The 13,201-nt window shown below is 33.5% G+C and overlaps 1 protein-coding gene across 2 annotated transcripts; it reads left to right on the top strand.

The window, feature by feature from the left end:
* The first annotated feature begins 3,854 nt into the window (after positions 1 to 3,854).
* On the top strand, positions 3,855 to 12,769 carry LOC114270078 (receptor-like cytosolic serine/threonine-protein kinase RBK2). Of its 2 annotated transcripts, XR_014361346.1 has the most exons (10): positions 3,858 to 4,178; positions 4,667 to 4,755; positions 4,888 to 5,250; positions 5,982 to 6,233; positions 6,319 to 6,473; positions 9,060 to 9,139; positions 9,214 to 9,349; positions 9,445 to 9,594; positions 11,884 to 12,410; positions 12,617 to 12,769. XR_014361346.1 is itself a non-coding variant. In XM_028211475.2 (9 exons), the coding sequence occupies exons 1-9, from the start codon at positions 4,153 to 4,155 to the stop codon at positions 12,052 to 12,054; spliced, it is 1,422 nt and encodes a 473-aa protein (XP_028067276.2). In that variant the 5' UTR covers positions 3,855 to 4,152; the 3' UTR covers positions 12,055 to 12,564. The 2 variants fall into 2 exon arrangements, 1 of the variants encoding a protein (XP_028067276.2); XM_028211475.2 differs by lacking the exon at positions 12,617 to 12,769 and having other exon boundaries at positions 3,855 to 4,178; positions 11,884 to 12,564.
* Positions 12,770 to 13,201: the final 432 nt, after the last annotated feature.

Genomic DNA, 13,201 nt, shown 5'->3' on the forward strand with positions numbered 1-13,201 from the left:
GTAGCAATGGTGACATGGAGCAACAGAGGTGGTAGCAATGGGTGGTTGTTGAGGGTTAGAGTTAGGTTTAGGTTAGGGTTTGTTATAAAGAGTTGAGGAAGATAAGGATAATTTAGGATTTTTAAAAAATTGATGGTGTGAAGTGAGAAGAAATCAAAGAATTGAAAATATATGTCGTGTGTATTGCGAAAATTGTGTGCACTAAAAGGTTTGGTGTATGTAAATAGAATCATCCTTTACTTTATTATTGTATATATAGACAATAAAGCCTTTAGCTTAGTGGTTGTATAGCATTACTTTCTGATGTAAGGTCTCAGGTTAGTTATTATTGGTCTAGTTGATGTAATATTTTTTTATGGATGTAATATTTTTTATATATGTAATTACTCTTCTATTGATTGACGACGATGCCGACGACAACAACAACAAAAAAAATAAATAAATAAAATAAAAAAATTGTTGAATAATAAATATTTAGTTACTTAAAAAGTAAAATTGAATGCTATGTAAAGTAACACTTTTTCAATTATGATTGCCAAATTTCCTAATTTAAGATTGTGAATTCATGATTGCTAAATGTAAACTAAAAATTAGGTGTAGGAAGACTTCTCCTACTGAGTTGAGCCTAATTTTTGTTTTTAAAGAAGCAAAAGAAAATTAACACCACAAAATAAATAAATAAAATTATAGAACTATGACAAAAAAAAAAAAGGCATTTGCTTATCCTTAATAGATGGGAATTATTTTATATAAAAAGGAAAACCATTTGGAAACATATTATTATAAAATACATTTGTGAAGGGTTAATAAACTGGATCATAACATAATATGCAGGTTGCATCTGGTAATATTTTTATTTTTTGAAAAATAAGCATAAAAAATTTATTTGGTACACACACATGTTTTCAAAATTCATTAAAATTAATATATCTGGTGAGCTTCTAAAAAAAATGTGCTTAGAATGCTGTGGGACGATACCAAGGATGATAGTCGTGGGATGGCATTGGCAAATGTGGTGAGTGAAAGGAGGGGTGGTCAGAGGAGTTACAGTTTATGGAGGGAAAAATAAAATAAATAAATAAATAATCAACGGCTTAACTATTATAATAAAATAAATGTTTAATTTTTAATTTTATCAATTTAAATCCTAATAAAGGGAAATTATTGAAAAGTCCTGATTTGAAAAATGTTGCACCAGTTGGCCCCACGGTCCAAATGTTTGATTGGCAAGTCCTTTGTAATGGTAAATTGTAACCAAGAAGTCCCGTTTCAAATGTAGCTTCGTTTTGGTGGGACGATTATGCCCTCTTTAGGTGTTTTGCAGGAAGTTTTGTGGTTTTGAAATGTGCAGATCAATGTTTGGATTGACCAAGCAAACGTAACATGGACGAACGAAGCAAACGAAATGAAAATGGTAGATCATCATGAACAATGTTAGGAGGGAAACCGGCGAACAAATAAAATCGACGTCAACAATGTTTGGAAGGAATCTGGTAGATCGATGATCATTTTGTACTCTTCAAGCAGATCGATGAGGATGGTTCTTTTTTGAAAGGAATTTGGTGTACCAGGTCGGCATCGTCAGATCGACGTGAACAATGGGTACAAGATGATCGTCAATCCGGCAGGTCGGTGTACCACGTCGGCATCGTCAGATCGACCCGAAAACAGAGTACAAGACAATGATGAAGGAATCGGGCAGATCGACGTGAACAATGGGTTCTTGGCCACAAGCAGTGAAATCGACGACGAACAATGTTTGGAAGGAATCTGGCAAATCGACGAGGATGGTTCTTTTTTGGAAGGAATTCGGTGTACCACGTCGACATCGTCAGATCGACGTGAACAATGGCTACAAGATGATCGTCAATCCGGCAGGTCGGTGTACCACGTCGGCATCGTCAGATCGACCCGAAATCAGAGTACAAGACGATGATGAAGGAATCCGACAGATCGACGTGAACAATGGGTTTTTGGGTACAAGCAGTGAAATCGACGACGATGGTCCTTCTTTGGATGAAGATTTTCCTAAAGAGTACAAGATGATGAAGTTTAATTTATGGTCTGTGATTCAATTGGCGAGTTTGATTTTGATTATTGGTGCTTTAGCTTGTAGCCTTGCAATTCCCAGATTTAGGAACAAAAAGATTGTATAAACTTGAATTGTAGAAATGTGAACTCATGATTTTGGTTCTGATTTCGGGTTGTGAAAAATCCGAAATGGAAATTCGAAACCATTTCAGTGTGTCTTATTTTGCGTGTTCACGTCACGTACAAAACAACACTATGACGTTACCACGTTTCATTTTTACGCGTGTTACAAACCTACTAAATTAAAAAAGGTATTAGTGCGCTTTTCCGATAAACGTGACACACAAACACTCATTCACCTTTCCTGTACAACCCATGCCAATCAATCAATAATACTAGTAGTGGCAAAATAGTCAACAAACAAATTAAGGGATCATTCAGTAACCAAGAAAACATTTAGGATCTCATGGATTACAAGTCCACAAAATGGGATTTACTGGTCAATTCCCCATATATTAATTTGTTTTCAATTTAAACCATCAACTTATTTCCTTTATAATTTTTTCATGGTTTTGCTTAAAGGAAATAAGTTGATAGTTTAAATTAAAAATAAATCAAAATATTAGAGTTTACTAAAATATTTTTTTTTTTGTTGGTTTTACTTAACGAAAATAAACTGATAGTTTAAATCGAAAATAAATTAAAATATTAGGATTTAAATTGACACAATTAAAAATTTAAGATTTTTTTTATTACAAGAGTCAAACTTTGGAATTTTTTTATATAATTTTCTTCAAAATTATTTTCAAAACAAGTGAAAATACATTATTTCCTCAATTTTGTAATATTTTAAAGTTATTTATATTTTTAAAAAACAAAATGGTTGTCAAAATGTTTTCTCTTACAATTTCATTTATTTTTATTATTTAGACAAAACAAAAACAATAATATAAATAGGGGTAATGACAAACAAACAAAAAAAATTCAAAATTTGAACCTTTTAACAAAATAAATTCTGAGTTTTTAATTTTATCAATTTAAATTCTAATCTTTTTATTTAATTTCAATCTAAATCATTCACCTATTCTCATTAAATAAAACCGACGAAAAAATAGTATTTAGTTATTAAACTCAATATATATACATAAAATGTCTAAAATAATCATTTTCATAAGTTTAATGACTAAAATATATATTTTTTTCATTGATTTTACTTAATAAAAATAGACAAATGATTTAGATTAAAAACAAATTCAAAATATAAAGTTTAAATTGATAAAATTTAAAATTTATTTTGTTCTATGACTCAAATTTTGAGTTTTTATTATTTTATTTCATTTTTTTTGCAATTTGCGCATATAAATATTGCCAAAAGATATCCTTAAAACAATTCAAAACGCATTTTTGGCAAAATTGCAAATAGTACCATATGCGTTAGTATATATTTCTTTCGTTTTAAAATATTAATTTTTTATTTTATTTTTTCTTATTTCAAAATATTAGTTTCTTTGCAAAAATTAAGTATAAAAATAATATAAAATTTTTATTTTATCCTTCTTTTAATTTCATTAACAACATAAAAAGTATAATTATGACATTGATATTTCTTAAAAATATACTATTAAAAAGTAATTTTAAAAAATTAATTTTTTTAAAGTCTAATAATTACACTATTAAAAAAATTAAATTCCTTAAAGTAAATGGAAGGAGTAATTAATTTTTAATTTAAAGAATTGAATGCAAAGGGAAAAGTTAAGATTGGACCAAACAAAACGACCCCAACTTTGATTTCAGTTAAATTAACGTTCGAACTTCTAACATACGCTCACTCACTCACTCACTCACTCACTATCTCTCTCTCTCTCTCAACAATGAATATATCTGTGTGTGTGTGTGTCTGGGAGAGTGGTGCAGCGTAAGGGTTTAAGGTTTTGAGAGTCCAAGTCGGTGCGTGGCAGTGAACCTTCTTCCACCTGTCAACAGTGAAAATTTTCCCAGATTGCTTTTAGATTCCTGGAAAATACCTCGATTTTCTAGCCTCAAAAAGAAAATAATAAAAACAGTGGCCGCCGCTAAGCTCGCCACTTCTCTCATATTATTCATTTTCCCCTGCTTTCTTTCATGGCTGAACCTCCTCTTCCATTGCGGTACGTTTGTTTCTGGGTTTTCTTTTACTTTCCAATTTCTTTCAATGCTCTTCGCTATTTATCTTATTGGTTTTTGTTTATTTTGTTTATAATTCAATGCTGATACAGGGAATTTTTAGATACCCATTTTGTGTTCAGTGAAATCTCATGTATTATTACCTTCTGTTGTTGTTCTTTGAGTTTCATTGTTCATGGGTTTTGGTGATTTTTACAGTTATGTAGTTGCAGAACATGATTAGATGATATTTTCTGAATACAATTGATGCATGAAATTAAGTTTGAGTTTTTCAATTTATTGTTTTTTTGGCTGCTGAGCTTATGGACTTTGAGTACTTTCGGGTTTTCCAGTATTTGGGGGGGGGGGGGGGGGGGGGGGGGGATCAATCTTTGTGGCCATGGTGATTATTTTTTGGGGTTTTTTTTTTTTTTTGGGTTTTTTTTCTGATTATGTACTCTTATTGATAGTCAGAATTTCTTATGCTATGCAGAAAGAATGGTATGAATTCAAAAGAAAAGGCTGTTAGAGTATGGTACAGAAGACAAGGTTGTAAATTTTCATCCTCTGCTTCTGCCCAAGGTAATATTTTCAATCTCTTTTGTTCATTATGACTTTCTATTAATCAGATGTGTTCATGTGTTCAATTGGACAAGTACAAGTGCAACTACATGTTAGTTCCACTGCCACAATCACTGATTTTTTCCATTATAGACCTGAGATGTTTCGAGATGGAAAAGGAGAAAGAAGACACTTCCTCTCCAAGGGGAGTTTTAGAAGCATTTATAAGAGGTTTGGACACTGAGGCAGTTTCTCCCAATCCAAAGATCCTACAACGTGAAATCCATTCTTCAAATTCACAGGCACTTTCTCGTTGGCGAGGATTCTCAGTACTTTGGAAAAAAAGCTCAATAAAGCGCTTACCCTCCTTCCCGCCTTTTGCTGTGCCAAAGATATCAAGAAGAGAGAGCAGAAGTGTGGGAGAAAATGTAGATACAGATTTCTGTTATTTCAAGTCTTCCTGGAAAAACTTCACCTTCTCTGAGCTCCTAACTGCAACCAACAATTTTAGCAAAGGTGTGTATAAGTTTTGTTCCAGAGATTTGAATCCACAATCTTGACAGTCTTGGCACTATCTTAACTGGTGGAACATGGATCGTTTTGGTACATGAAATGGAATCAGGAACGTGGAATGCCACATTATCTAAAGCATGGTTCGATGGGGGTAGACTTGTTTAGATACATTATTAAATTTGAAGGGACTTCTAGATAAATTTTCTTTTAACAATTAGATATCCAATAAAATGTTGCTTTTTCTTTTTCCAATTAATCATGTTACAATACATTTCTATGAACATTATAATTTATGACCCATTTTTCCCGTTTTATCAAACCAAAACTCCACTCTTCTTAGATTTTAGTTTATTGTATTTGATTTGCTTTTCCTTATAAGGTAAATTTTAAGGTTTATATTGGAAAATATTTTTGGGATCGCTTTGGATCCCTAAATTCACTGTTTTGGAATGAAAGTGTACCATGCCTCGGAATGTGCATTCCAAAACCTAAATCACTAGCGTATTAGTGTTTTTTGATGACACTGGTTTGGCATCCATGAACTTCTTTCCAGTTTATAGCCAGACCAGATGTAGTAGAGTCTCACTTGGAAGCTTGCCGACTTCTGAAAGAGAGTTCTATTGATTTCATATTATTTTTATTTCTCTGTTGCTTCCATGGCAAATGTGAATTAAAAAAATTGATTATAACATGGTTTGGGCTGCAAATTTAACTTCTTCTTCTTCTTTTTTTAGACAATCTGATCGCAAGGGGTGGTTACGCTGAAGTTTACAGGGGTTGTTTGCCAGACGGGCAGCTCGTAGCAGTTAAGCGGCCAAACAAAGGGACTACAGAAGATCAGATAATAAGCTTTTTAACTGAGATTGGCACTATAGCCCATGTAAATCATCCTAATACTGCAAAGTTGATTGGGTTTGGAGTTCAAGGTGGAACATATGTTGTTCTTCAGTTATCTCCTCTTGGGAGTTTAGGATCGCTTCTTCGTGGTTAGTGCATAATTTCCCTCATCTTTTTTATTCTAATACATTCCTTTTAGTTTATGGTCTTCTCATGCATATCCATATATTCTAGGCTCAAAGGAAAAACTAGATTGGGCTGTTAGGTATAAGATTATTCTAGGGACTGCTGCTGGCCTGCTCTATCTTCACATGTATTGCCAAAGGCGAATTATTCACAGAGATATCAAGGCTGATAATATTCTTCTTACACAGGATTTTGAGCCTCAGGTATCCTTTTTCAACTTTCAAACCCGAGGATGGTTGAAATGAAATTAAAAACTATGATTTTATCCTCAAATTTTTGTTCTGTCTGGGTTGATTACATAAAAAAATTCCTGGAATTTATAATATGGAAAAAAGAGCTAAGATTTATTTATTATCAATGATATAAGGGATTATAATTTTATGAATGTTACCACTAAGAAAAAAGAGAAGGGATGAGGAGAATGACAGAATATAGCCTACAACTGAGCTGTATCTGTGAAGCGAAGTCCTACAATGTAACATGAAATTAGAGGGTGAAGAATATGAGTGTGAGGGCACCCTCACCTCAATAACTAGCGTTTGGGGTTGAGTTCTACACAAGACCATGTAACCCAAGACTGTAACAGTATCCTCTATCTATATTGTCATTAAACACTTTGAGAAAGTATACAATTATGGGTTATAGCCCTCCCTTTAATACTCGCTATATATGCCACTCTTACTAATTGATATTTAAAAATATTTTGGAGTGAAATTAATGTGAGAGATTCCTATGGTTTGAGTTTTATCTACTATTTTATTTTATTTCTTTCATCTGTAAGGAGAAAAGGATCATGAAAGGAATAATAATATGGTGATGTAAATTAAATGGTTCAAAGGACTCTCATGAAGCCACAAGAAGCATGGTGGCTTGGTTTAGATCAATTTTCCAATAAGTTTTTTTGACTAAGTACACAATCTCAAGAAGTTATTCTGATTAGAAGAAATTAATGAATGCAAGACAACTGAAACTAGATCTACTAGAATCAAATTCAAGGCATATTGCAGCTGCATGTGATTGTCAATTATATAAACATTAAAAACCTTATAATGGAGGAGATCCACGCACTTGATGTGAGAAGGTTTTGTGGTTGGCTTTGAAGTGGAGATGGAGGTATTTTTTGTAATTCTGGGAAAGGGAAGTTTTTAATTAGCATAACTATTGACTATATATAATTTGAACTACCATTACCAAAACCAAACCAAGCCTTAAGTTCCATCAAATAGGGTCGGCTACATGAATCCTTCTTCTCCACTCGACTCTATTAACGGCCATTTGGTTAGTCAAAGAAAAATTCCTTTCATGTGTGCAGCCCTTTGCAGCTATCAACAGAAGTTGCATATCATGTGGTTATGATACATAGCTATCATGCTAGTAGGGTGGCTCCTACAAGTGAAAACCTTCAAATCATGCGTTTTTGATTGACGAGTCTGGTTGATTTTTCAAATCAACAGATGACCAGGACAATTAATTAAATAGATAGATAAAACTATTTGTATTAATCTAATAGTGTTGCAACCTAACACTTGCACATATGATGAATCTAGGTAACTGGGACAGTGAAATGGGCGTCTGGCTGAAATCGCCACGCAATGCCTGAAAAAATTACCTCAAAACAAAATAGTTTGTTATTAAGGTGTCAGTGCCCAAAATGTGTCCAACACATGTTCCTGTGTTGAACATTCCATGAAGTCCATAAAATGCGTATCTCTATTCAAAATACCACTACTAAAAAATAAACTGCAAGTCCTTAATACTCTTGGAACATGAAATAGGTATGGTTAGCACACATAAATATGTATTTTGTTGTTCCTCCTATGGAAAATAAAAGGCATTTTTTTATGAATGTGCAAATTTGGTGTGTCATGAGATTATCCGCGTTAAAAACTGAAAAATAGCTTATAATAAGAGGAAGGGGTGGTTCAAGGCATAGGTTGAAATTTGTCTGTACCATAGAGATTTCAACTCGAGATTAATGCAGTTGATTCCTTTTCAACTGTAAATGATCAATCCAATAGGTGAATATGTTTCACTCAAGATTGTAATTATGTTCCTGTACATATTTAGGAAAACAACTTGACACTTGATCATTCATTTGTTCTGTTAATTTAATTCTATAAAGAAATTTCAAATAAAACACAGAGCCGTATTGCTAGCTTACCAGAAGAACATTGTTTATTATTATTGTTATTATTTTGAGGCATACGCCTCAAATTTTAGTGGATCCTTTTCAAGCCTCCTCTGCCTTCTGCAGCCTCAAACTCAAGGCATAAGATATGCAGGGTTCTGGATCCAAGAGTATGCTTTAAAGGCATATCCCTTATGCTCACATCAAGCTTCCCCCTTTCACATTTTTACTTTTTGGTAAAGCTTTATAAAATTATTTATTTAATTTGGCTCAAATTGATTTTCTACTTAACATCCCTCGGGCTCAGAGTAGTGGAAATAGATTTTCATTCCATGCTGTAATATCCATGTTAAGAAGACTACACTGCTTTTTCTAGAATCTATTATTTGAATCGCTTATTTGTGTCTTTCTCTGTTTAAAGTTCTGCCTTCTCATATAATTTTGAAATAATTAAATATGTGATACCGATTATCTATTAATCTGTGTGTTCAGATCTTAATAGTTGATGGAAAAATGTTTTCTACAAATGATGAGAAATTCTTTATTTCGATTTCAACAATTATATCTTCACTGATCATATGGCCACAAACTTGCCAAGTTTTGAAGACTTCTTGTCTTTGGATTTATGTTGTAATGTCTAACTTAGCCAATTTTTATCTAGATTTGTGATTTTGGGCTCGCAAAATGGCTGCCAAAAGAATGGACTCACCACACTGTATCAAAATTTGAAGGCACATTTGGGTATGTGACCCCAAAACCCTTCACTTTAAAGCTAATGAAGGGTTGTTTTAATTTTTTGTTGTCTTCAACAACAGCTATTTTGCTCCGGAATACTTCATGTATGGAATAGTGGATGAGAAAACTGATGTGTTTTCTTTCGGGGTGCTACTGTTAGAACTCATTACAGGCCGTGAAGCTTTGGATGATTCACAGCAAAGCCTGGTGCTTTGGGTGAGTTTGTTTCTACAAGTCCTGTCATACTGTCACCTTTTTGGCTTTTAGCTCATATCAAAGTCATTTAGATAATGATTTGAAGTTATTTGTAGGCAAAGCCTTTGCTCGATAACAATAATGTCAAGCAACTTGTGGATCCTTCTCTTGGTGATAATTATGACCTAGAAGAGATGGATCGTGTCATCTTAACTGCCTCTTTGTGCATAGAGCAGAGTCCAATTCTACGTCCTCGAATGAATCAGGCATGTAACCTTTTACAAGGATATAATTTTCATTACCTTTTGATCCATGGTTAAATCAGGTTCGCATTCACACAAGTATTTCAGTGATAAACCCTGTTTTTCCGCAGATAATGACATTTCTGATTTCAATGTGTAAACTAGTGAATAATAAATTCAGAATTTGATATGCAACCATTTTAAGCCTGCTGCTTTTTTAGTTTCTTTGCTTCTTATTCATATATGGTCTTTCTACTTATTTTCCCTTCAGATGAAAGAATTGACAGTTTCCTATTCTATGTTTTCTTTTTTGCCGCTGGGAAAAGTGGAAAAAGGAATATGAATCTGTTTGAGAAACCTGAAATCAATTTTCCTCTTGAAACAGGAGGGGCAGCCTGCTCTGATTTCACTGGAAAATATAATAAATAATCTACGTACTTGAAGTAGAAAAAATAATTATCAAAGTTTTAGTTTAAGGAGAGTTGTTTGTGGAGGAGTGGTGGACTTCGGAAGACAAGAGTAGCTAGGGTATGGTTTTTTAGGGAGTGGACGGGAAAGTTTCCTTTGAGAAATAGATAAATAAAAAAAGAAAGAAAGTTGGGAATGGTATTATGTGAAGTATGGGAAAGATATGTTGCACTCTGAGGAGGATCATACTTATCCTACTCGGATTTTAGCAAGTTTTGGGCGGGTGCTTGCTTTTTTTTTTTTTTTGTCTTTTCATTCTTTTTTCTTTTTCTTTTTTTGAGTTATTTTCTTTTTCTTTTTCTTTTTCTTTTTCTTTTTTTTAGAATTGCTGCATGTTTTAAGAAGGCAGGCAAATAAACCTATGGATGCGTTTTTGGAAACAATGTCACTAATATGCCAAGAGACTCAACTCAGATCTAATGGAACCAAGTCCTATTCCCAACGGACCATACTCATACTAGAATAGTCTATGTCCTATATAGGGGTGGGCACCGGCCTAGTAGTCCGCCCAAACCAGCTAGTTTTTTAAAGTTCTTGATATTGATATGTAGGCCGTATGGCTGGGCTTGATTGAGCTTTTAGGCCCATTTATTTATTGGGCCGGATTTGGTATAGTTTTAATTTTGGAACATTTATTTTTTTATCTAATATTTGGGATTGTTGGGTGGGTCTGGGATTGTAGTATCATTTTAGGATCAAGCTCGGGATGTGTTTTTAGGCCTGATGCCATGGCGGGGGAAGGCTTGGGCTCGAGAGTTTTTTTGGTAGCATAGGCCCCGCCTGACTTGGTCCATGGCCATCCCTAGACCTGTACCACAGATTGGGTCCACTAGGACCATAACCATAGTGGTTCTTGGCGCAGCAGTTGGGCCCACCAGGACCATAAGCATAGCCTTTGTCCTCGGTGACTCTCACTAGTATCTTTCACTCTGCTGGCAAGTAGTCTTTTTTCATTTTGGACAGCTCGCAATGTGCTCCAGGTTGCCCTCTCCAATACAGCCCTTACCATATGTTGGGAACATGAACGAGACACCAAAGGCCCAGGCCAAATAGAATGTGTGTGATCACGTCCTATATTTCATTCCATACCTAAATAGTCCAACAACAGGTTAGGCCCACCGGGACTATTATAGAATGACTTCTCATTGTCCCTAATGTTTCTGTTGGCCTAATTAAGATTTCCTTTTATAAAGATTGCTTAAATGCACAAATTGGATAAGTAATTTAACTGAACTATCACAATCTTCCATAAAAGGCAGAATTACACATGTTCCTAATGCCTTTACGTATTGCTTGTACAGTAATATTGCTGAAGGTATCTGAACTGCATGTGATCAAGAAACTTAAAAGTATATTATCTTTTTTTTTTCTTTTTCTTGTTGGATTCTTTTTTATGGATGTTGAAGTGACTCAACGTGCTATGAATGTTTTTAAACATTGTTTGGCTAGCATGCTGAATTGTTCTCTTCTTTTCCTTGCCTCATAGCCAGAATTTGCTTGATTTGTTGGTATGTAACCTAGTGTTTTATTTTTTCTTTTTCATTTCTTAATCCCTTAAAAGGAAAGGATTTTGTAGAATATGCGAGTCCACCCATTTTTTTCCTTCACAATTACCTCTTGTAATATGTGGATGGTAAAGTAGATTCTTTGCATTCCACATTAATTGTGCCACGTCTCATTCCCGCTCTTTGTAGCATGCCCATAGTTTATGCCAAAATACTGGTGAATTATTATTATTTTTTCTGGTTGGTAATACAAATGAATTATCTAAGAAAATTCAAAATAAACCCGGGAAGCAAAAGCTCAAGTTGTGGTTTGATTTGTGTTTCATTTTCTGATTTGCAGGTTGTGATACTTCTAAGAGGTGAAAATTATTTCCGGGGGTGTTCAAAAGAATGTCAAAAACGGTATCTCCAACGAACTTTCTCAGAAGAGCTCTTGGATGCAGAAGAATACAGCTCAACAAAGTGTTTCAGTGATCTCAATCGACATAAGGAAGTTGCTTTGGGTTCCTGAAATCAGTAGTCAAACTATAAAAAATATGCGGTTATACCATGGTTTTAAATATCAGCCGTTATTCATTAATAGATCGGTCTATACTGTCCAATACTAATATTTGATTGTATCGCCAATTCTGATACATATCCAAATACTGTTATTTAAAACCATGGTTGTGACCAGTTTCCGGTGACTTTAGTAATTACAAGGGGCATTTTGAAGTCATATGGAAATGAATGTCTTGGTTCTTGGGGACCTTGCAGGATCTCGTGAATATTGTTTCGAGAAGGCCAAATGCATATTGTATGGAGAAGGTCAAATGCATTCGAACTGGATCTGAGTGTTTTGAAATGCAATGGAACTCAAATCTGCTGGTATTACAGTTTTTTTTTTTTTTTTTTTTTTATCACAATTATGGAACTCAAATGTGTGAATATTTTGGACTGTAAAAACATGACAACATGAACTTTGATAGAAAAACAGAAAAATAAATAAATAAATAAACAAAAAATGTTTCTTGAAGTCAAACTTCAGTTTGCAGTTTGCCTTGCCTTTTAACTCTTTTTTTTATGCATTTCAGGACTTGTTTAGGATATTGACTTGGGAAACCGTTTGATACACACACCCATCTAATGCATTTTTCTGGATCATCGTATTGTTGTGAGAATTGAACAATAATTATTCTAAATTAATTTTACAGAATAAAAATATTAAACACAACAAATTTTAAAAATAGGTTTTTACAATTTGATAAAATTATATATCCATATATAGCAAAATAAGACGAAGATGAAGGAAAAGTTCAAAAAATAACCTGTATAATTGTGAGAGACATGCCTAAGACGTTGTTTTAATATCGTTATGCGGTCCTTCCATGCAAGTTTTAATAATCACAAATGACTCCAAGATGTAAGTCAAGTGAGACTTGATGTGGCCCACATATACATTCCTTGTAAATTATATATTACTTATATATTTATCCTTTCATGTATATTTATCTTTACTTTATTAATTATTTAAAGTTATGAGTGATAATTATTGAGGTTGCCCAAGATACTAAGAATTCTAATAGTGGTTTGCCTAAGGTCTATTAATTTCCCCTAATTGGTAAGTTTCTTTGATGGAAGGAAACTAATAAGGTTTATCTAATAAAATATCTATTTAC

This window comes from Camellia sinensis, chromosome 2, assembly GCF_055761805.1.
Source record: "Camellia sinensis isolate YWXY chromosome 2, ASM5576180v1, whole genome shotgun sequence".
Classification (NCBI taxonomy): domain Eukaryota; kingdom Viridiplantae; phylum Streptophyta; class Magnoliopsida; order Ericales; family Theaceae; genus Camellia; species Camellia sinensis.

Bases quoted from the DNA above. Each gene is read 5' to 3' on its own strand.
- LOC114270078 (XM_028211475.2), top strand. From the start codon at position 4,153: ATGGCTGAACCTCCTCTTCCATTGCG. The intron at 6,234-6,318 runs GTTAGTGCATAA...CATATATTCTAG, and splicing joins TTTAGGATCGCTTCTTCGTG to GCTCAAAGGAAAAACTAGAT. The intron at 9,350-9,444 runs GTGAGTTTGTTT...AGTTATTTGTAG, and splicing joins AGCAAAGCCTGGTGCTTTGG to GCAAAGCCTTTGCTCGATAA.